Source organism: Crinia signifera, chromosome 1 (assembly GCF_055691185.1).
Source record: "Crinia signifera chromosome 1, ASM5569118v1, whole genome shotgun sequence".
Taxonomy (NCBI): Eukaryota; Metazoa; Chordata; class Amphibia; order Anura; family Myobatrachidae; genus Crinia; species Crinia signifera.
Window position 1 is genome coordinate 295574295 of NC_139217.1, and position 22729 is coordinate 295597023.

The 22729-nt window shown below is 41.4% G+C and overlaps 1 protein-coding gene across 35 annotated transcripts in view; it reads left to right on the top strand.

Annotated features, from left to right (window-relative positions):
* PTPRD (protein tyrosine phosphatase receptor type D) overlaps positions 1–22729 on the top strand; it is a 1589668-nt gene that overhangs the window by 1560225 nt on the left and 6714 nt on the right. For all 35 annotated transcript variants that reach the window (XM_083185941.1, XM_083185944.1, XM_083185945.1 and 32 more), the window contains 6 exons: positions 2584–2869; positions 4047–4225; positions 9758–9884; positions 12734–12859; positions 20114–20268; positions 21327–21462. In XM_083185941.1, the coding sequence (XP_083042067.1) occupies positions 2584–2869; positions 4047–4225; positions 9758–9884; positions 12734–12859; positions 20114–20268; positions 21327–21462 (1009 nt within the window). The remainder of the gene's footprint in view (positions 1–2583; positions 2870–4046; positions 4226–9757; positions 9885–12733; positions 12860–20113; positions 20269–21326; positions 21463–22729) is intronic.

Here is a 22729-nt window from a genome sequence, read left to right on the forward strand (position 1 = left end):
CACCCCCTCCCAGCTCCATACATGCAGTCGCTGATGATCGATGATTGATACTGACCCACAGCCGTGCGAGTCGTGAACGATATTGTCTGGACACACTGCACGATGTGTACGCGATATTGTCAATGATAACAAGATTTTCCATATCATGAACCATATATTGCCCAGTTTTAGTCACTAGACAGATTTTGCTGTACTGCAAAATCGCCAAATAGCAATTTCCATATTTTACTATCCAGTGCTGAATTAGTCCCTCAGGGCACTGCTACCCAGTCCTCAAGGCAGGTTCACTGAACATATATACAGTTTAATGTATTTTTTTTTCCTAGTAAAGGCTGTTCTTTGGTGATCATTATCTCATGGAGCCCAGCTAGTAGGAACGAACAATGAGAACTGCATACAACACAAGTAGCAAGAAAAGGAGACAAAAGGTTTCCAGATACTGTGGGCCCGATTCTCTAAGCTTCAAAAGTGATAAAATGGAGAGTGATAAACAACCAGCCAATCGGGATTTCCCCCAATTAATTGGCCACAATGCAACCTACAGTATTTGGTCCTTTTAACAGCTGAACAGAAAACTGTTGTTTCAAGAACTTGTAATCTAATCTTGATATAGTACATAACATTCTCTCAGCTAAACTGAGCTGGGGCAGATGGCTTAAGTGAAGTGCATTAGTAAATTAAGCCACAACTGTGTTGCCTATGTATGCACTTTCCTGCACATTTTGGCAAATCCTTATGAAAATATACATACTCAAGCTGTAAAAAAAGACTACAGCTAAAAGGCACTATAGTCATATACTGTGTGTGTGTCGTGCAGGACACCATTGTCATGTGATGCAGATATTGGCTTTTATCCTGCCATACAATTAGATATAGCTTTCATTGCTCTAGAAACTGCTCTTCCAAATACTTATGTGTCAGGATACCTGCTATTTGTTTTGCTCTCACTTGCTTATGACAATTGACAAAGTCTCTGTTCTACTTTACAGCACAATGTAATATAGCTCTAACAAAATGAATCATTACTATGCATACCGGGCTTAGTAAGACAACTTGTTAAAACTGATTACAATGTGAAGCAACATTAATTTAAAACCACAATCCCTGCGGTTTTCTCTCTTAATGATCAGATAACAGTGACTAAAACCATTTCTGGGTTACTGCGGCAAATGTGTAAATGTCATCCTGGTATGTCACATCTTATTTTCTGAGATCTCTTTGAAGTCATTAGCAAAGGTGTCTGTTAGCATTTTTGTGGCTGTACCAAGCAGTTTTCATTATGACACTGACTTGCATGAATTCATATTAAAGCACTCGGAGGATCCGCACTTAATTAAGATGCTATACTTTTATGCTCCTGTTATTGTTTGATTGGTCTCTTTAGTGGGAAAGAAACACAAAGTGGTATTTAGCTTGAAACTTCTAGTAAGAATAAAAAGCATTTCTCTGTTTATTTTTGCCTGATTAACACATTCCAGACCAGATGTTTGATGATGACGATTGAATAAATAATGAATGCCAAGGGAAACATCTGCATCTTTTAATGACTTATTACCTACTGTATGTAGCTTCTGCCAAGTTACTGTTAATGTAACAATGCATACATTTGCATTTTGCTGGAGAAATTGACAATTCTTATTATAATATTTGCATATTTTATCCAGTCTGTGCTTTATGTAGAGAGGTTTGGCCCATGTTCACATTCATTCTGGAGCTGCTTTTTTCAACTGGAATAGTATGAAACATATATATATATATATTTTCTTTCAAACTCAGCCTGTGACATGACAGGTACAGTAGGAGCTGATTGGCTGACTGTTTATCAGTCTCCATTGTATCCCTATTTGAAGCTTGATACATCTGTCCCAAATAGAGAACATGGGCTCATGTATGCTTTTATGTTTTAGTTTCTAAGATGTGGATGAGACCCATGGAGTGGACATGCCTCCTGGAGTGATGTGGCCTATTGAGTGGGCATGGATGTGGCTCTACAAAGCTTTTTTTGATGTCTCTGACTTTTCTAAATGACCATAACATTCATTGTTTGGCATACTTTTAAATGGTGCATGTAGATAAAATATATGTGTTACTGTACATTTAAATACATGGACAGCATACCTCCCAACTTTGAAGAGGGAGGATGAAGGATCCTGGTGCACGGACGAAAATATTGGGGGCGTAGTCTATACTCCCGATGCTCCCATGAGGCCACGCCCCCCCTCCCCGGTTTCACAGCTGTAGGTATAGACGCTATGAGCACAGCCTCTATTCACAGGTGATGGGGATGGACTCCCAACTGCCCCCACCTTGGGACACTGCCAGCCCCGGGCGGGACGCAGGAACATCCACAAAAAACTGAACCTTTCCACGGAATGCAGGACAGTTGGGAGGTATGGGACAGCACAATGCTATGAGATTTACAGTGTACTATGAAATACAGTACACATATTAGTAGTATGTTTTTGTAAACACATTAACTGAAAGTGGGAACACATTTAATTTGATTGTACAAAAATGATGTGCCCTGTTGTATTGTTATTAGATGGTGGTCAATTAAATCAATATTTTTTTCTTTTTTCTTAGTGCTGGCGTGGGCAGGACAGGCTGCTTCATTGTAATAGATGCCATGTTGGAGAGGATACGGCATGAAAAAACTGTAGATATTTACGGTCATGTAACTTTAATGAGAGCTCAGAGAAATTACATGGTTCAAACAGAGGACCAATATATCTTTATCCACGATGCACTGCTGGAGGCAGTGACCTGTGGAAATACCGAAGTGCCAGCTAGAAACCTGTATGCATATATTCAAAAGCTGACACAGATAGAACCTGGAGAGAATGTCACAGGGATGGAGCTAGAATTTAAGGTACAGTATTGCATGATGACTGGTGTATTTACTTATTCAAAGAACCCTTTAAATAAATGGAAAATACTGTAGGTTTAGAAGTATATATAGTTTTCTACCTCTAGGTTAATCTATATTACATACACCACTTGAAAAACTGGCTACATTATACACTGATATACTGTAGTCTATTTTATGTATGTGCATCTTTCTATAACTACAACCTTCAATTATTATCAGATTAAATGGTTGTCTAATGTACTGAGTGATAGAGTGAGGAAAACAAACAGAACCAGCACTTCAGTACCTGAGCTCAGCAGAAGGAGGCATTGGGGTTCTAAAGAAAGAAACACTTGAGTGAGAACTGATGTCAGGGGTGACAGTTATTATCAACAGTCAAATACACATCTCACAGTGATGCCTGTTTCCAGTGCTATAGTGATAGCCATGTACTTTTATTATGTGTAATGTGAAGGAAAGACACATATATGTGACTCACCAAATACAAGCCACTTGTTACATATGGTTACTTAATAGCATATCATTGGTATACTTCAGCTGCGTACAAATTAGACAATATATTTACCCAGTGACATCATGTGCAAGTGCTATTCTTTTGGATCCTGCATGTACAGACGATGGATGATATCGCTATTGGGCAACGGGAACGCGCATCATTAACGATATTGGGCCTGATTTAGAGCTGAATGCAGTAGCCAAATCTTTATGAAATTATTAAAACCATGTGCACTGCAGGTGGGGCAGATGTAACATGTGCAGAGAGAGTTAGATTTGGGTGGGGTGTGTTGGAACTGAAATCTAAATTGCAGTGTAAGAATAAAGCAGCCAGTATTACCCTGCACAGAAACAAAATATTTCACCCAAATCGAATGCTCTCTGCATATGTTACATCTGCCCCACCAGCAGTACACATGGTTCTGCCCATTAGATAAAGATTGTGCTTTGAATCGGGCCCATAATGTATACACACAAGACAATATGCACGATAATGTCATTATGGATGGTTATTATTGTGCATTATTATCGTAAAATATCATCTAGTGTGTACGCACCTTTATTCTGAATCTGATAACTTTGAACCTTAATTGTTGCACTTCTTATACATTATAACATTGCTATTGCCCCACCTATATGCTAAAATTTATTATATCTAATGCTATTTATTCTTCTTTCACAGCGTCTAGCTAGTTCTAAAGCTCACACGTCACGGTTCATCAGTGCCAATCTTCCATGTAATAAATTCAAAAATCGCCTTGTTAATATTATGCCATATGAGTCCACAAGGGTATGTCTACAGCCGATCCGCGGTGTGGAGGGCTCAGATTACATCAACGCAAGTTTTATTGATGGGTACAGGTAAGCCTAATAATATCATTGTACATATCATAAATGTCAACACAGCGACATCATTATCTAAGCTGAGCAGCCAATGTAGTCATATGGTGTGTAATATTGTCAGCCACAGGAGACATCTTCTCATCAATTTGGTTAGCTTCCATTACTTTATATTCCTAAAGATAATGGGGTTGTCTTCCTGTATATAATCAAGACTCAATCACTGTTTTCACCCTGAAACTCCCTTCCTCATCCAATAAATAATACAGGGAAAATAACTTTCTACTTACATATTTGTATAAAAAAAAGTATATTACTTTCAGATACAGACCTTACAAGTGCACGCCCATCATGTTTGGCCTGCCCAAGTGTGGGCTGTATGCAGGGACCGACTGGGACAAGAAATCGTCCCTGGCATTTTTGAGCACACAGGCCCACCAGTAGTAGGCGGGAACTGCGTGGCGAAAAGGGTGTGTGGCCTCACATAAAGGAGGCGTGGCATCACAAAAAGGAGCATTACACATTATGGAACACACCGTAATGCCTATTACACCTTGTGGCACACACCGTTATACCCATTTCAGAATATGACACAATCCTTATACCCATTACAGAATATAACACAATCCTTATGCCCATTGCACATTGTGGCACACACCATAATGCCCATTACACATTGTGGCACACACACCAACACCGTAATGCCCAGCACAGAATATGACACACACCATATGCCCCCAATAGTGCCAGGTATGCCCCCACTAATGCCAGATATGCCCCCAATAGTGCCAGATAAGCCCCCAATAGTGCCAGGTATGCCCCCAATAGTGCCAGGTATGCACCCAATAGTGCCAGGTATGTCCCCACTGTGCCAGGTATAGAAACATAGGTATGCCCCCAATAGTGCCAGCACTCACCCTTGTTGCACCATAGTTGCTCTGAGAATCTGATGTCCCCATCTGCTGTGGCTGCTACCTGCTACCCTTCTTCCGAGGACAGGAGAGCAGCACAGCACATCATCACACATCACAGCGTTTCTACTTTACTGTGACTGAGCCATCAGCAAATCAAAACTCGCGGGCCGGCTCCTGATTGGCTGCCGGCCCACGAGCTCTGATTGGCTGGTGGCGGCACAGGAACACACACTGAGGGGAAGGAGAGACGTGCGATGCGCTCTCCTCCCCTCGGAGCTAGCAGTGGCGGCGATCAATGGAGGAAGGGAGGCAGGGACGGGCAGATGAGACGGACTAACGGACGGGTGGGCGGGCAGCTGCAGGGATCGAGACACCCGAATCGCGACAGGTTGGCGACCAGTGCGCTACGGCGGCATGACAGGCGGGGCAGGGCTGCCTCCTTGTATATACAAAGAGCCGGGACGGTATCTCTCAACAGAGCGGCCGCCACGTCATGACGTCATGACGCATCGGAGTCATGACGTCAGTATGCAAATGACGCGGCGGCCACTATGATGGACTGGGAGGGCGGCAGCGGGGCGGACACAACTTTTACTGCATTACTGCAGCACAATATCGGCCCACAGGTCCATTGGCCCTTCTGGCGTTTGCCAGAAGTGCCAGATGGCCAGTCCGGCCCTGGCTGTATGGGAGGGATCTGGAGATTCCTCTCCATAAAAAAAATGTGATACAGTAGCACACGGAATACAATAGTAGCTTATAGGTTACAATGAGGTAACATCATATGAAGAGGGCAGGCAGCATGATACATAGGTTAGTTCTTATAGAAAACAAATACCATGTTCCTAGACCATTTTTGAATGCAGTTTAGAGTATCATATAAATCTATGCTCTTCATACCATACATTTTAAAATGTGCCCCTAGCAATGAATCACTCTAGGGCACTGGGAGATTTAGGAAATAGGATAGTATGCACCTTTTACACAAAATAAGGGGAATTAAGCATTGTTTTTTCACAGTTTACACAAACATTTATTTCACTAAGTTACTAACATAGATTTTTATTTGCTGACTTTCTAAATATGATGAATGTGCTGACAGACATTACTCCTCTGACAATTCTCCGCTAAGTATTTTATTCATTTTGGTTTTCTAACAATGTAAACTATAAACCCATTTCAGCACAGAATAATGAGAATGATGGCATTCCCATTATAGCATTAACAGCATAGTAAGGGGGAAAGTTATATATGTATAATATGTGTAAATCTTGGCTGACGCTCTATTTGTCTTCTGCCTTTATAGCGTTTCAAATATGGCTGCCTGCAATCTGTGCAAGTGAGAGGTTTACTGGAAATATATAGCTGGCACCATACTTTAATGTACTTAGCTAGCTAAGACCTAAGAACTACAGCACCTGCCAATCTTTCATTGTCAAAAGAGAAATACTTACTAGGAAAGTTTTCCATGTATTAATAACAGGGCTTTAAATATGTTATGAAACTTATTTTAGGTTAATTTGGTTATATTTTAAGGCTTGGGGTTGCCATAGTTCTCTCTTGCACTGTGGAATCTATATATAGGGATATCCAGGGCCACCACTAGTAATGTTGACAGCCCAGGCCCCCAGGGCCCCCCCTACTCGTACCCCGGCTAAACCCCCCACCCACCCACCCCCAATTACTTACCAGAGGTGGTGTCGACGGCGCAGCAGCATCTTCTCCCAGGTCTCGGGGCTTTGAGCACTCACTGCACAGTGCAGCCTGCAGAGCGCCGAGCCCCACTGTATCCTAAGCTCGGCGCTCTGCAGGCTGCACTGTGTATTGTGCGAGCCTGGCCGCTGGTGCCGGGTGGGGGCATTTGTGCAGGTGGGGGGCAGTTGTACCACTGGCACCCCCCCTGTCGGCGGCCCTGTGGATATCTCACTAGAAGTAAATTATACTCCTTTCAGACCGTGCAAATAACCCAGGTCCAACCTGGGTCACTGTTCGGTGTGAAAGCGCCAAAAGGAAAAACCCAGGTCCAGAAACGCAGCATTCTGACCCAGGTTAAAGGAGGATTGTATCTGGATCGGACTTGCGTTGCTGGGCAGGGTAAACGGGTAACCTGGGTCAAGCAACCCAGGTCCTGTTGACACTATAGGGAAGAGGCAATGTCAACTCCAAGTGCTGCCTCCACCCCTGATGATGCCTTGCTGCTCTGCCTGTCCGTGTGATGTCAGCGACCCAGCTTATTGCTGAGGGGAGCTTCACCTTGCAAATTCCGTGTCACTCTTGGGACGGACCCATGCCCGAATCCCGGGTGCGATTCGACATTTGCAATGGGAAAGGGGTATTACAGTATTATAAAAACTCAATAAATGCATTGTACACATACAATGAATAAGCAATATAAAAACATATGCTAAAATAAAGATTTGAGCTCAGTAGAGTCCTTTAAATTTAGAGGTTGTGACAGTAACCTAGGTCACTGTCACTTTAAGAGGCGCTATCTTACTCAGTCAAATTAAATTCACACTGTTTTTTAAAGAATATTACAGGTTTATTAAAACATATACTGGCTAGCTCATACAATTTAATACAATATATCAAAGTGCACTAAGATTAAGACAATACAAGACAAAACAAACACAAAACATATACTGCTAAAAAAGCATAAGTGCAAATGGTGATATGGCAATTAGGCTTTATCTGTAGAGAGGAATGAATTGTTCCTTTCAGAGGCAAATGACACTATTTGATTTGATAGTTACCAGTCCCGCATAATTTGTAATCCAAATGGGCTGTAGATACTGTGTCCAGTTCTCCACTAATTACCAGAGTTCCTCCGGATAACCACGATTAGAGCAGATGATATTGCTGTGGGATGGACTTTCAGCAGTTAACAGCGGACTTGATGGTCTGTGGGGTATGGTAAAAGAGGCTCACTCCAAAAACGCGTTTCTCCGCCTGAATTCTGAATCAGCGGCTTCCTCAGTTTCAAATCGTGGTTATCCGGAGGAACTCTGGTAATTAGTGGAGAACTGGACACAGTATCTACAGCCCATTTGGATTACAAATTATGCGGGACTGGTAACTATCAAATCAAATAGTGTCATTTGCCTCTGAAAGGAACAGTCCTCTCTACAGATAAAGCCTAATTGCCATATCACCATTTGCACTTATGCTTTTTTAGCAGTATATGTTTTGTGTTTGTTTTGTCTTGTATTGTCTTAATCTTAGTGCACTGTGATATATTGTATTAAATTGTATGAGCTAGCCAGTATATGTTTTAATAAACCTGTAATATTCTTTAAAATACAGTGTGAATTTAATTTGACCGAGTAAGATAGCGCCTCTTAAAGTGACAGTGACCTAGGTTACTGTCACAACCTCTAGATTCTATATACAAAAGGGTACACACCCTGTATAAGAGGCTGCAAATCATACTCAGCTAAATAGAATTTTTATTTCATTACCAATATTACTATCGGGTAGATCACAACTAGCGCTTCTTTTTCTGGTGACCTTAGGGCCACTAACCCCATTTTTTCCTTTAAATTTAAATGGTCAAAAACATAAGATAGTTAAGGTAATATATAGGTGTAAAGTTAACAGTTTGGTGTAACATTTAGCAGACAATGAGGCGCGCTAGCATATCGTGTGCGAGCGCCCAATTCTGGTGGACGGCAGGATGGGAGCCGCTCTAATGAGTGCGGCTCCATCTGTAGATACAGGTACTTACTCCGAATCTCAGCGGCTATTATGGATGATTATGTGGCCTGGCCACCACCCATTCGCAAGGGTGATTACCTCACAGGGTCTGTGAATTAATATTACACAGTAACATCCATTCGCAGACTAGTGGGATCCACCCACATCATTCCATGGTCTGTGACCATCGAATGATGGCGAAGGTTCACGCATATAAAAGTGACTCTCAAGTCATATACATGTGCATGGATGCTCGGGAGAGAGCGGGCGGGCAGCTGACATCCAGTGATGTCAGCTGGCCTCCCCCTGCACCCGTGTCATCGGGGCATTTGCATGAGAACACCCAGCGTTCTCATAAGAACGCCCATGAAACGCTGGGTGTTCCCATATGTAAATGGCCCGGCCCAACACACCTCCACGCCCCCTGCCCGCACACTTGGGTGAATGCGCCCAGCGGACACTCTGTTCGCTGTGGCCGCATGCACCCTGTGTCTGCACATGTGCAGAAATGCGTCTGCACACACGCAGACGCAAAACATTGCTCCCCCGTGTGAACACATGGGGGAGCGAATGAACCAGAATAACCCTCCTCATGTTATGAGGCTTAGTGTGAACATACATTTACTGTACCATAACAATTATTATTACATTCACTAAAATAATCTACTGTATTAGAGCACATACTGTAGGTATTCTAGAAAATAAGGGTCTTCCCGCCAAGTGTTAATTCCTGGGATTTGCCAGATGCTGCTTGGCACTGGACACCGTTTGAGTATTTAAATGTAAAATAGATTCCATCTGCAATATTGGTTTCACTCTTATGGCTTTTCTGTCCATAGGAAAGGCAAGTATTCTAACTTACCTGCTTTATCGGTAATCAGTAATTATCGGTAACGATAATTTAGATCAATAATATATATATATTATTTTATGTTTTTTTAAATAGGCAGCAAAAAGCCTATATTGCAACACAAGGACCCCTGGCAGAGACAACAGAAGACTTCTGGAGGATGCTATGGGAGCACAACTCAACGATTGTTGTCATGCTAACAAAACTTCGAGAAATGGGCAGGGTAAGTGCCGAGATTTAATTACATCACATAATTCAAATTAAGTTATGAAGACATTTGTTTACTTTGCATGCAGTTTCATAAATTAACGACATCACTATTACCAGGTATCTATGCACTGTGCACCTTGGGCGGTAGTAAATGGGGGCAATCAGGGAAAGAGGTGTATGTGCATGGCATGCAATGTTAGTCTTTTATTGCTGATAGAGCTTAGTTTGGCTTTGGGCAACAGATGGAAGAACCTTTAGTAAATGAGGAAGAGCGGGCAGTCATATTAGTACTCATTCTTGGGATGAAAGATTCAGCCGGTAATAAAGGTACATCATCTATATACAGTATAATATTAAATGATACAAACCCATTACTGGATGGAGTTATTGCATTTAGTTACAATGGGTACCGACTTACTGGATTTATTGGACTGTGCTTGGACACTAGCTACCAAAAGTGATGTTAGTTTTATATTCTGTCTAGATTAATCAATTCTGTGTCATATCATAGCCAAAAGAAAGAGTGAAGTGATACAAATGGGAGGTACAATAAAATGTATGTAAAGGTCGGTGGCTCAAACAAACGGCAGTGAGGTCACTGTGTACACCCCTTACTGTTGCATAATAAAAATATTTTAAGCTAGATAATTTCTTTTTGATCCAGTTCTCTAGTTTTATAAAACAAGTTAGTTGCTTAATATTACTAAGCAGTGGATGGAAAATAAAATATGTCAGTGTAGGGTGCCATTTTTAACTCTTCAAAGCACCCTTCCCTAACAGCAATAGCAGGTCGATATTTCCTGCTGGCTGCATATCCCTACATTATAATGTGGAACATAAAACATATTCCTTGTCCGTATTGTCTACAGGGAGGAGAACAATGGAAGTTCTATTGAAGATGGGATGCTGCTATGGGCAACCAGTCAGAATATACTTATTAATTCAGAACCTTCTAGTAGATAATAGATGGAATCTGATTGGTTGCTCATAGCACTCCCAATAGAACTCCCATCTTAGTAAAGAAACCCCCCAAGTGTCAAATGCTATGGGATTTAATTTATATAAAATAAGGAACAATTGTTTAGAAACTAGCACATACAGGCCCTTATTCTGGTTGGTGCGGTAATATCCGCGTGCGTTCGTGCCGCCGATGTTTTGTGTCTGCGCATGTGCAGAGGCATCTCTGCGCATGTGCGAGCAGGACGCACGGCCACATTCCGCATGAAATGTGTACACTACGAACAGGGGGTGGAGAGGGGTGTGAAGGGCTGTTTGGGCTCATTACCATATGTTTACACCCCGCGTTTCATGGGCGTTCCCATGCAAACGCTGGGCGTACGTATGGTAATGCGGCCGTGACGCACGTGTAGGGGGCGGACATATGACATTGCCGGATGTCAGCTGCCCGCCCAGATCCCTGCTTTTGCACGGAGAAATGCCCGTGTGGTCTGAGGTTGCGGGAGCTGGCGGACCACTCGGCCCTGCATTCGATGTTCTGCGACCATCGAATGATGGGGGAGGTTCCCTGAGATGGAGGAGGTGTATTCCTGAGAAATACACGTGCGGTCCGTTCGGACAGCTTCTTACCGCATACGGACGGAGTTGGCGATCCGTATGGAAGGCGGGGTTTTGGACGCACGGTGCTGGCCGCATATTCGGATCCGGACGCACCGATCAGAATAAGGGCCACAGTATTGTATTTTCCTTTTTCCATTAGTGATTTTTATTAAATGTTTAACAACCCTAAAAAACACAATGTATAGAAGAAACAAAACATGATTGATGACAACCAAAATCCAACGTTTGAAAAAGAATAGAACTAAAAAGAGTTAGGAGGGGAAAGAGAAAGAATGGGGGAATCAAGTGGAGACATGAGATTGATAACTTCCAACCAAAGTGTTAAGAGTTTTGACCACCAAATATGGAGGAAGGTGCATCCTCTCCAGCATCTGTATCAGGGAACATTTTGCTCAGACGGGAGGTCACATAATACCATCCATAGTTCTCTTTTACTTTTACTCAACTTGACTTTAGAGATTGCATTTTCCCAAATCTTTTCTCTACTTTCAACACACCATCCAAGTCAACATCCCATCCCCTTTGTGAAGGTGACAAGAGGAAGGCGATACCTCTAAAACCTTGAGTCAAGGTCATCTAAGACAAATGGTTCAAATTTCATGATGTTTGACCTTAGGGTGATAATGTCTGAGCTTAAGGAATTGATAACATTTCCTTGAGGGGATGTCCAACTTAGACTGGATTTTTTAAAAAAAGCATGGAATTCATTACTTTGAGTAGTGTCTTTTAATTATTGAACCCTACCTTGCCAAGGAGGAAATTACTTTATGGTGATGCATGGAGGGAAGTCACGGTTGTATAAAATTGGGATTACTGGAGAAGTAGGAGAAGTAGCAAGGTATTTCTGATTTGTTTAGTCTTAAACTGTCATTGAATGAGCTATTCTTAGTTTAGATAATATACATCTAGGTTGTTGTAGCCTTGGGAGCCACATGAGGGATGAGACAGCAGACAACCACAATCTAGTAGCCTTAATTTGTGCACCAGAGAGAGATGACTTAGTTAACTGTGACCGTGGCTAATGGTGAGGGATATAAGACAACAGTACGTGGTCTAGAAATGTGCCAGAATAACCCATTGCCCACTTGGTCTGGGTGGACAATATGCCAAAGAAGGGGGCCCTAATAATTAGCTAGAATTTTGGCATACATTTTCAGGTACACATTAGGATGTGAAATTGGTCTGTAATTTAGAACATTGGTTTGGGTCTCTTTTTGTCTTAATGTACTGTGCACCTTCTTCCAGGTGAAGTGTGATTAATATTGGTTTTCTTTTTCTCTACAGGAAAAATGCCATCAATATTGGCCGGCTGAGCGTTCTGCAAGATACCAGTACTTTGTAGTAGACCCAATGGCAGAATATAACATGCCACAATATATCTTAAGGGAATTTAAAGTTACAGATGCTCGGGTAAGTTACTTTCCCATGAGAATGTGTATTTATGTTAGAAATAAGTATTAACAACAATGAATGAAACCAATATACTATGTACAGTATTGCTTATTGGATTTTAATTTCTATTTCTAATACCCATTAGATTTCAATTGATCAATTCAATGTAGTACTTGGTAAGCTCTTAGTTTGTATTTTCCTGCACATTTACTGCGGCCATCATCAATACAAGCTGTAAATATATCTTCCTTTGCATAGACAGTGGAGTGTACTACAGGTAGCTGGTAATTATATTGTATCTGATTTAAAAACCAGCAGATAACATTGCCTTGAAATTTTATCAAGCTATAACATTATAACTCTAGTTCTGGCGTAACCAATAACTTTATAATGAACGTTGATGCACTACTCACTTTACAAGAACAGTCCAAGCTTTTCTCATTGTCCAAGAATGTCAGAATATTACATCACTATCTTGGCTACCAACATTTTATACTCAGCAGTAGAATGAAAACCAACACCCATGCGTATTATTAAATATTATAAAATTGTCCAAGTACTGTGAATGCTGTAAACTGAACGCGCGTTATCCTTTCACTACCCAAGGAATTACCAGAGCAGTGTAATAAGGTATTTACTGTTTAAAAGTATATAACACCATAAAGTGCATAAAGGGGCCGATTGTGGTTCTCTAGTGGTGATCTAAATGTGGCCCCTGGGTTCGCCCATGACAGTTCTGCATTCGTGCAAACCCCGATAGTCCCCGGGCCGTTCGCAGCGGTGAGGGAGGGACGGGGGTGGCGCTGGGCTATGGGAACGCCCAGCGTGTTATGGGCAATCCCAAGCAAACGATGCTTGCCGAGGGCGGGCGGCTGTTGTCACATGATGCCCACCCTGTCTTCGTCCCATTGCCCACAAATAAAAGTCAGTTCAGACTGACTTTTGTTTACGAAGGCGGGAGAAATCATTTGATGGTTGGCAACCAGCATGCAAGGGAAGGTGTCTTCATTACACAAAAGTCCAATAGTTAATTTAAGCAATGTACTTATTGCAAAGTGGATAGAAATCTAAAGAATTAAAAAAAAAGTTAGATCTACAGTCACAAAAATGATGAAAAATAGGATATAATTATGAAAGATTTTCACAGAAAAGTGCTGGTTTGACTTGTTAGGAAGGTCAAGCTAGGAAAGACCACCCTTTGCTGCAGCAAATTACATTCTGAATGACTTTACATCCCTGTTTTTAACTTGAAGCGTTGGCATTTTAGGTAGAGTCGTTCCCTAACAGTTTGTGCTCCTAAATAATGAATACATTTCGTATTCCTTTGTAAAATTATTTTCTACAAATACCTGATTTACAAACATTAATAAAAAAATAGCTGTCTTATAGCCAACTGGTAAGCAGCATAAAGTATGTACATTATTAGTTCACAGCTGAACAGTGATACTCTAAGCTGATTTAACTTGAATTAACCTGAGCCCTATATAATTATGTCTAATACATTTGGAATTATGGATTTTCTCCTGTTATACAAGGACAGATTGGTTTTATTTTGTTCTTATTCCACGAATTAACTTGCAATGTATAAAACTTTTAGCCACAGTCCAATTATATGTAAAATGGTTACATTATTATTATTATTATTATTATTATCAGAGGAGTCTGTGCAGAGTTCTTATTGGAGAAGCTCAGCGCACATCAAAGACACTTGGCTCTTATAATGCTGAATGGTACAGTCATTTATGTTGCTCCTCTTTGAGATATTACAAATGATAGTGCTCATTTTTTCTCTTCTGAGCAATATAGTTTGTAATATCGTGTGCACGCTCAATAGTGTTCTTACAGGTCATTAATGACTCCCTCACCCCATCGTCTGTACATGCAGCTCAATTTTGACTATATAGTCAATGATTGGATGACGTCTCTGAACAATGAAAATGTCACTGAACAATATCATTAGCAATATCTTTCAGTGTGTATGCACTGTAGTGTTTGCCCAGGAGTTCAGGGGAAATCTTTAACTAAATTGTGTGTACCCAGTTTTAATCTGGGTAAACATCTGACAGATATGTCATATGATATATTGGACCCGCTGTCACACCGACCATGTCGCTGATCAAAGTAAGTGTACACATTTACCGATTACCGTAGCTGTTTGATATGTCAGTCTCTCTGATGCAGATGGCTGGGCATTTAAATTTGTCCTCGCAGCTATGACGTCAGCCCTTGCAGCATATGTATGTCTGACCCACATTACATGATGCAGGACCAATACAATATGTTTGTGAACAACGCCATTCACAGACATATCGCTGGTACACACCTGATATATATTGGCCTGTGTGTACAAGGGCTCAATTTGTGGCTACTGCCTATTATTATAATTTTTGTTGTACCTCATCTAAACGTTAAACAACAGTCGCCTTTGATGTAGCAAGCATTCATGGCGCCGAGAACTCCAGAAAGGGATGCCAGTACCCTGTACTTTTATTTAAAAAAAGCACTGGGTACATATATATGATTATAATACAAAAGTCCAAATGTACAGTAACCTTTAACCAATTGGTATTTTTTTTATATAAATTCATACTGCACGTACTCCAAGTATTCATTTTATATCAACACTGATGGTGGGACCTGGGGGTGTTGTTTTCTTAGAATCATCTAATCTACAGTATGTGGATATCTCTTGTTAGTATGAGAGGTACAGTTTGTCGCTATACAGTATACCCGGTGTCTATAAGCCATTGGGCGGGATGTATTAACATACATCGCTGCCCCCGCCATGATGCTAGCGCATATGTACTAACATATGCGGTTGGCATCACGGTGCGGTGAAGGAGGCCTCCCGCGATACCTGTAATGTGGTTTGCAGGGGGTCTCCGTCACCTCCTTGGCTATTTGGCGTCTTCTACTCTGCCCTGCAGCCGGAAGGACATCCCCAGCTGGCTGTGACATGCTGCTGGGGGAGGAGGAGCAGCACGGAAGCCGTGGAGGTAGCGTAGGGAGGTTGCGGCGGGCGGCGATAGAAGCCCATAGGCTTCTACAGGGTATCGCCACCCAAAGGTGGCGATACTCTGCCCTGGGGTGACGCGGCGGCCGGGTGTTCGTGCATAAAAAATGCGGTAAAACAGGGGGTCACTCAAAGTTTATTAGAGATGTAATATAAAACACATACAAAGTCGCAGAGGAAGCACAGTGGAACTTGGCATTAGAAAAAAGTTGCGGCCCCTCTAACGTAGTACACACAGATTCATCCTCACACAGATAAACAAATGTTCACACCTCTGTGTAATCTAGCAGAATAATTTTTTCACTTCCAGTTGTTATTTTTGCGTGAAAAAGATGTACATTTTGAGCGGGAAAAGCTTAACGCAACCAAGCCATCTGGGACCTGGTGCACTGAGAAGAGCTTTATAAGCAACAGTCTAATAAGACAAAATTGGAAATACGATTAAACTAGGTATTTAAAGAAAAAAACTAAATAATTCCACTTAATGCATTGGGTACTACTAAAGGTGTAGGAGTTTGTACTATTCTGTGCAGTTTATATCTTTGCACAATGCATGTTTCTGTCCGACACCTTGAGGCACAATTGTTATATGTGGCCAGGGGACCTGTAGTTGGTGATCCAGTGATATAACTTCATCAAAGTTGCCCCTCCCCCCTCCTTCGGTGTAGCCACATACCCATCTCGATGATTTCACAGGTCCTGCCATTCAGTTCTTCTCTCGCCCAGCGGGTAAGCACTGGGGCTCCCCGCCAGCATGAGCCTCCCGTTTGCAGGCACTGCCAATGGTGTTCAGCGGCTGGGACTTCTGCTGGGCACCACCATCTTTCAGGAGCCAGTGACATGCAGGTCCTCACACCTGCGGTGCTGACAGGCATGGTCGCTGGAAATAGTATGCGTCACATGCTACAAAACTTAAAGTAACTGGCCTGTTTTGAGGGCTTCAAGTGTTGGGACACAGGAACAGAGAAGAAGTGCCCCCCTCAGAGCTTGGTGTCCAGCGACAGGACCCTCGATTGTATCCTGGAGTTCCGCCACTGAGGCGATCACCAGTATACACTGAGAACCTTGGGCATATAGAGATGTTCCAACCAGTGCACATTGGGTACACTTTATAAATGTTCTCTACTGTTTGTGCTGATAGCATTTCCAGATGTACAGTATACAGTGTATACAGAGGTTAACATTACTCATGTTGTATGCTAATATTATTGCTGGTATCTGTGTAAATTAATGATGTTACAATATCATGCAAATTCACATTCTTTTCCTATGAAAAGCAAAGAAGACAATGTCAAAATATGTTCTTTATAGTGAGCTGGAAGTGTGACAGCATTTGTCACTTGTCTCCTGATGCATTTCCAACTTTCATCTCCTCCATTCAGAATTGATCTGAGACTTATCATCTCTCATTTCCATCCAATTTAAACTTAATGTGGCAAGACCTATAATCCTTTTCACCTTGCATGACTCTTTCCAAGTTGTGTCCTTTCTACAGTATAAACAAAGGGCATCTTAATAAGGACATGCTACTGATTTAAGTACTCATTCCATTCTGTTTCCACATTCGTATATTTGGATTAATATTGATTGCAGGAGGAGGAGCTAGCGAGGCAGAACACCAGCGTGTGTGTTTGTGTGTGTGTGTGTGTGTGTGTGTGTGTGTAACCATTGTGTCACCATGTATTTTGTCATTTTATACAAAAATAAAGTAAATGTATATTTTTGCCTTAGGGCTACATGCATGAATGTAGTTTTCCACAGTACTGAGATAGATGCATTGTTTGAGTTTGAAAAGGTTGCCCAACCCATATGGCATTTGCCCTGTTTCCTTGTTTTGCTCATTCATTTATATTCTTTGGTCTAATTTGCATGCACATGCCTAGACAGCTGCCATTTTTCAGCTTACATAATTGCTAATCATGGCAAGTGAAGCAGCTGCCCAGAAAAGAATACAGGTTACCCACCAATTTTCAGGCACATGATGGTCCGTCACTTTTTTTAATCTGGACACATCAGGTGCCAGGGGGAATATGATTCAATAGGATGTAGGCTGTGGGTGGGCTTAGAGGGCCAGCAAGAGCCTTTAATGAGGCAGAGGGGAGGAGGGAGACACGCTGAGGTGGGGGCTCGCACTGTAGGGGTAGGGGTAGAGGAGCAGCTGCAGGAGTCATACTAGTTCGGAGGGAAATGAGCAGCATTGTGGGGGGATATGAAAGGAGGTGAAAGATACGGGGCCGGGGAAGTCATGCTGTGCTGGGAAGATGGACTGTGAAGAAAAGATAGTCAGGTTGTGGGTGGGTCGAACTCCAAAGGGGATACCGTGGATTATCCAGCACTGTGTCAGAACTGAGGGTTCCCTATTATTGGTGGTGTTACTGTGTACACATCCAACGGAGCAATGCAAAGGTCTCAACAACTATGTACACATATGTATGCAGCATCAACACAGAAATGAGGAATAAATCCCTGCATGAGTCTATGGTCACACAGACCAGATTCGGCAGTAGTGATGCTGGCACCTTGTTTCTCTATGTACATTATCATAGCTGAAGGCAAAATCACGCACCAGAAACAGCCATAACATGCTTGCACTTTTTCCTCCACACCCATTACCTCCCCCAAATGGTACCTTTATGTCAATAACTGTGAATATTTTTCCACTACTTGCAAAAGTACTTTGGCGTGTGCAATGAGATCACAGCACATGTGCTGATAATCGCTCGGTTGCATCAACAACAGCATTGCATACAAATATGAGTTAGACCCTTTGTTAGATGCATGGAATCTTTGTGCTGCCATATAAATAAAAGATAATAATAATAATAATAATAACATATTAAGCAAACATAGTAGTGGAAATTATGGGTTGGATTTTACTAAAGTTGTATCCAGGGGCATTTTAAGGAAGGTGGAGGCCTCTGTGCAGCCTCCTCCACCCAGACCCCATCATCTCTGCCGGCAGTCACGCAACACATGTGCAGATCTCCCAAATAATGGTGTGGTTGATTTCCACAGTGTTGCTGCAGTCAGACTCCGAAGGGGTAAGTATTCAGAAATTGGGTGCAGCCTGTGCGGTGTAGGCAAACCTAGACTAAGGGCCCTCATTTACTGCTAACACTGCACCCATTATAAATATGCCACTGGCTGTATCCAATGTTTTGCTGAATGTTTATATAACAAACAATGTTTAGTTTACACCAACCCACAATGCAAAACTGGATTCGGAAGGATCCAGCTTTACTACTTCCAATAAAAAATGATCAGGGTCTTGGACCAAGAGTTTACAAGCCCAAAGTTGACTAGCACTGGTCTCCAACTGGTACCTCTGGTCTATGAGTTACAGTAATACAGGTAAAAAAATGTGGTGCACAACATAAAAAACAATTAAGAAAATTGATATAAACAGGATTAGAGTTAGCTAACACAAGATCATATATCGGTAGCTAAGTGGGTCAGTTACAAAATAGAAAATACTAGCTTTGTTTCAGTATCTACAGCTACCAAATTCTCTATCAAGCATATGTGCTTATATAGTCATAAAGTTGGAAGCCACTATATGAGTTTGTGGTACATACAGTTCAAGGAACACGGAAGGAGATGTATTGTTGCTGGTCTGTGGCCGGCATGTTGTATTCTCAGCAAACAAGGAACAAAAACACTGCTGCTGCTCCTACCGTTGTGAAGGAGTGGGCTACTGCTGGTCATGCTGCTTGGGTCCCTGGAGGAGATGAGATGGAAGCCCCTGCTGCCATCTGAGTCCTGACACCTGCACAAGAACCTGCCAGATGCTAGGACTGGCACATGTGCACATGACTACACATGCAAAAACCCACAGATTATATGGACTGCATCAGCTGCAGCCCATAGAAGCTGGCTAGGGCTGACTATCAAGCAACAAGTGACTCACAGTCCCAGAGAGATGAAACACTTCCCAATGGGACAGTCTGTCCTGCAGGTGACTGGAAGGTAGGACTTCCAAAAGGAAGTCACGGACTGCACCTGGCTTACCGCAGTAGCTGATTTTACTTGGGGGGCTGCAGTGACAAAACCTATAAGTAAAATCTGCCTCTGCTTGGCATCTAGCTACATTGTCACTAATCATGCCTTACTAATCAGGTTTCCAAAAGCCAACTATTTGCTTTGGCAGCCTGTATGTGGTCATCCTGTTACAGTTATTATTGTCTTAATTGTTAATTTTCTTAATTGGTTATTGTTTCCAATGCATCCACTTTAACCTACTTTACCATCTACACACACAGGATGGCCAATCGCGGACAGTAAGACAATTCCAGTTCACTGACTGGCCTGAACAAGGAGTGCCAAAGTCTGGAGAAGGCTTTATTGACTTCATAGGACAAGTACATAAAACAAAAGAACAATTTGGCCAAGACGGGCCAATATCTGTACATTGCAGGTAAATATCAATCTTTCACAAAAGGGTCCAAATTGTTTGGTTATCTTTAGGGTGGGCCAACAAATTTAAGTTGTTCATTCTAAAGAACAATAGGGTAGCATTGGAGGGGCTCCCACAATCCTAGTTCAATGTATGACTATAATATCTCTGCACAAGGTGTTTTATATATATCATAGTGAAATTGTAGAGTTTATTTCATATGTGCTGCTGAAAAATATGGAACACACAACTGTTTAATGTTTCTAGCTAATAGTTTTTACACTGCATACAGTATGTCATATAATATCAAATAAAGGTATTTGTAATCCATCCAACATACATACATACATACATACATAACCCAAACAGGTACATCATTATTATGCATGATTTCTAGTAATTGGATGCTAAATAAGTATAAGTTATAACACACCCTTTTAAACTTTCAAAAAGACAATTATTTACAGGATATGAACGGAGATGGTAAGTTTTAAAAAAATGGAACACAGTACACCCTATAGAATGGTGATATCTGCAACAGAAATAGTTTGTGGCACCTTTAATCCTTTCTGGATTTGCTTTGGTTGTTAAAAGAAATCAAGGCAATGTTTATACTGTATGGGCTACAGGAGTCATTGGTTATCTATCTTCTCGGAGTATAGTATACCTTGTTATCGCACATTTCTACCAGACTGCAGCATGTGGATAGATATAATATTGTCTCTGATACCATTTACTCAATTACCGGTAATTAATACACAAAAGATTGTCATAAATACTGCAACCTACTTTCTCACTGTACTGTTCCTTCTAAGTAACAAAATATACATAAAGGACTTTTGAAGCATAACAGAGATAGTACATCTACACAAATGATTTAATACTGTAGTTGTTAATTTTACTGCATCAGGACATATGTGCAACTAGCAACTGCAAAGTCAGGGTTGGACAAGAAAAACATCTTAATTAATCTAGAAGTAATCACGTACTACTTTGTTATCTATTGTATTGTTTGGCTGGAAATTAGATCAAGCACGCTCATCTAACAGTCCATTACCATTCTGCTGTACTTATAACAGTGCTGGCGTTGGAAGAACTGGAGTATTCATAACTCTAAGTATTGTTTTGGAAAGAATGAGATATGAAGGTGTTGTAGATATCTTCCAGACTGTCAAAATGTTAAGAACACAACGACCTGCCATGGTACAGACAGAGGTAAGTAGAATTATATAAAGAATCCACCTATAATAATTCCACAAGCATTAATAGAAGGGCAGCAATCAATTTCTCTAATAACGTATATAATTGCAAAATGAACCACAATAAAAGGAGTAAACCACAATAAAAGGAATGAACCACGATAAAAGGAGTGAACCACAATGAAAGAAGCAAACCACAATAAAGGGAGCAAGCCGCAATAAAAGGACAACCACAAAAAAAAGAAGTGAGCCTCAATAAAAGGAGCGAGCCACAATAAAAGTAGCGAGCCATAAAATAAGTAGCGAGACACAACAAAAGGAATGAGCCGTAATAAAAGGAGGGAGCCACAATAAGAGTAAGTCATATCTATAGGATTCCCTTAGTTGCCACAAATGTATGCAGTTTTGGTTTGAATTCCCCAACGGCAATGAGTTCCTGAATTTTACTGCTCTAACAGTGAAGAATCCTTTTCTTAATTCAGTACGAAATTATGTGGGCATGTACTGAGGCTCTTTTCCTTGAGCCTCAGTACATGCCCGCGTGTCCTAAGTATAGGCCTGTTAGTGAACAAATCATCTCCCAGTTCCATATGATTCTCAATCCTGTATTTGAACATACTAATCATATGACCTCTCAACCTCCCGTGAAAACATATTCAACATGGTTAATCTATCTTTGTATTCCAGTGATTCGAAACCTTTCACTAGCCTAGTCACCCTTCTCTGTACCTGTTCCAACTCATTTACATCCTTTTTAAGATGCGATGCCCAGAGCTAAACACAGTATTCCAAGTGTAGTCTCACCAATGCCTTGTAAAGAGGCACTATGACATTGGCATCCCTTGAATCCATTCCCCCTTTAACGCATGTCCATGTCCACTTTGGACCTTACCCCAGCTGGAATGTTTACCATTTATCACCACTCTCTGTCCCTGATTGTGCAACCAGTTTTTAATCCAATAACCAATTTTATCTCCTAACCCTAAATTACTTAGTTTTATTAATAACCTTTTATGAGGCACTGTCAAAAGCTTTAGTGAAATCAAGAGATACAGTATTACATTAACAAATTTCCGTAAGTTCAGCTTCCTACTGACTTTCTCATAGAAGCTTATTAAATTAGTCTGCCTTGATCTATTTTTTACAAACCCATGCTGAGCCTTACTTATCACCTTTTCCTGTTTTGGATACTATCTCTTATTATTCCTTCTAATATTTTGCCCACAATGGATGTAAGGCTGACCGGTCTATAATTTTCAGGGTTAGTTTTGCTACTTTTATTC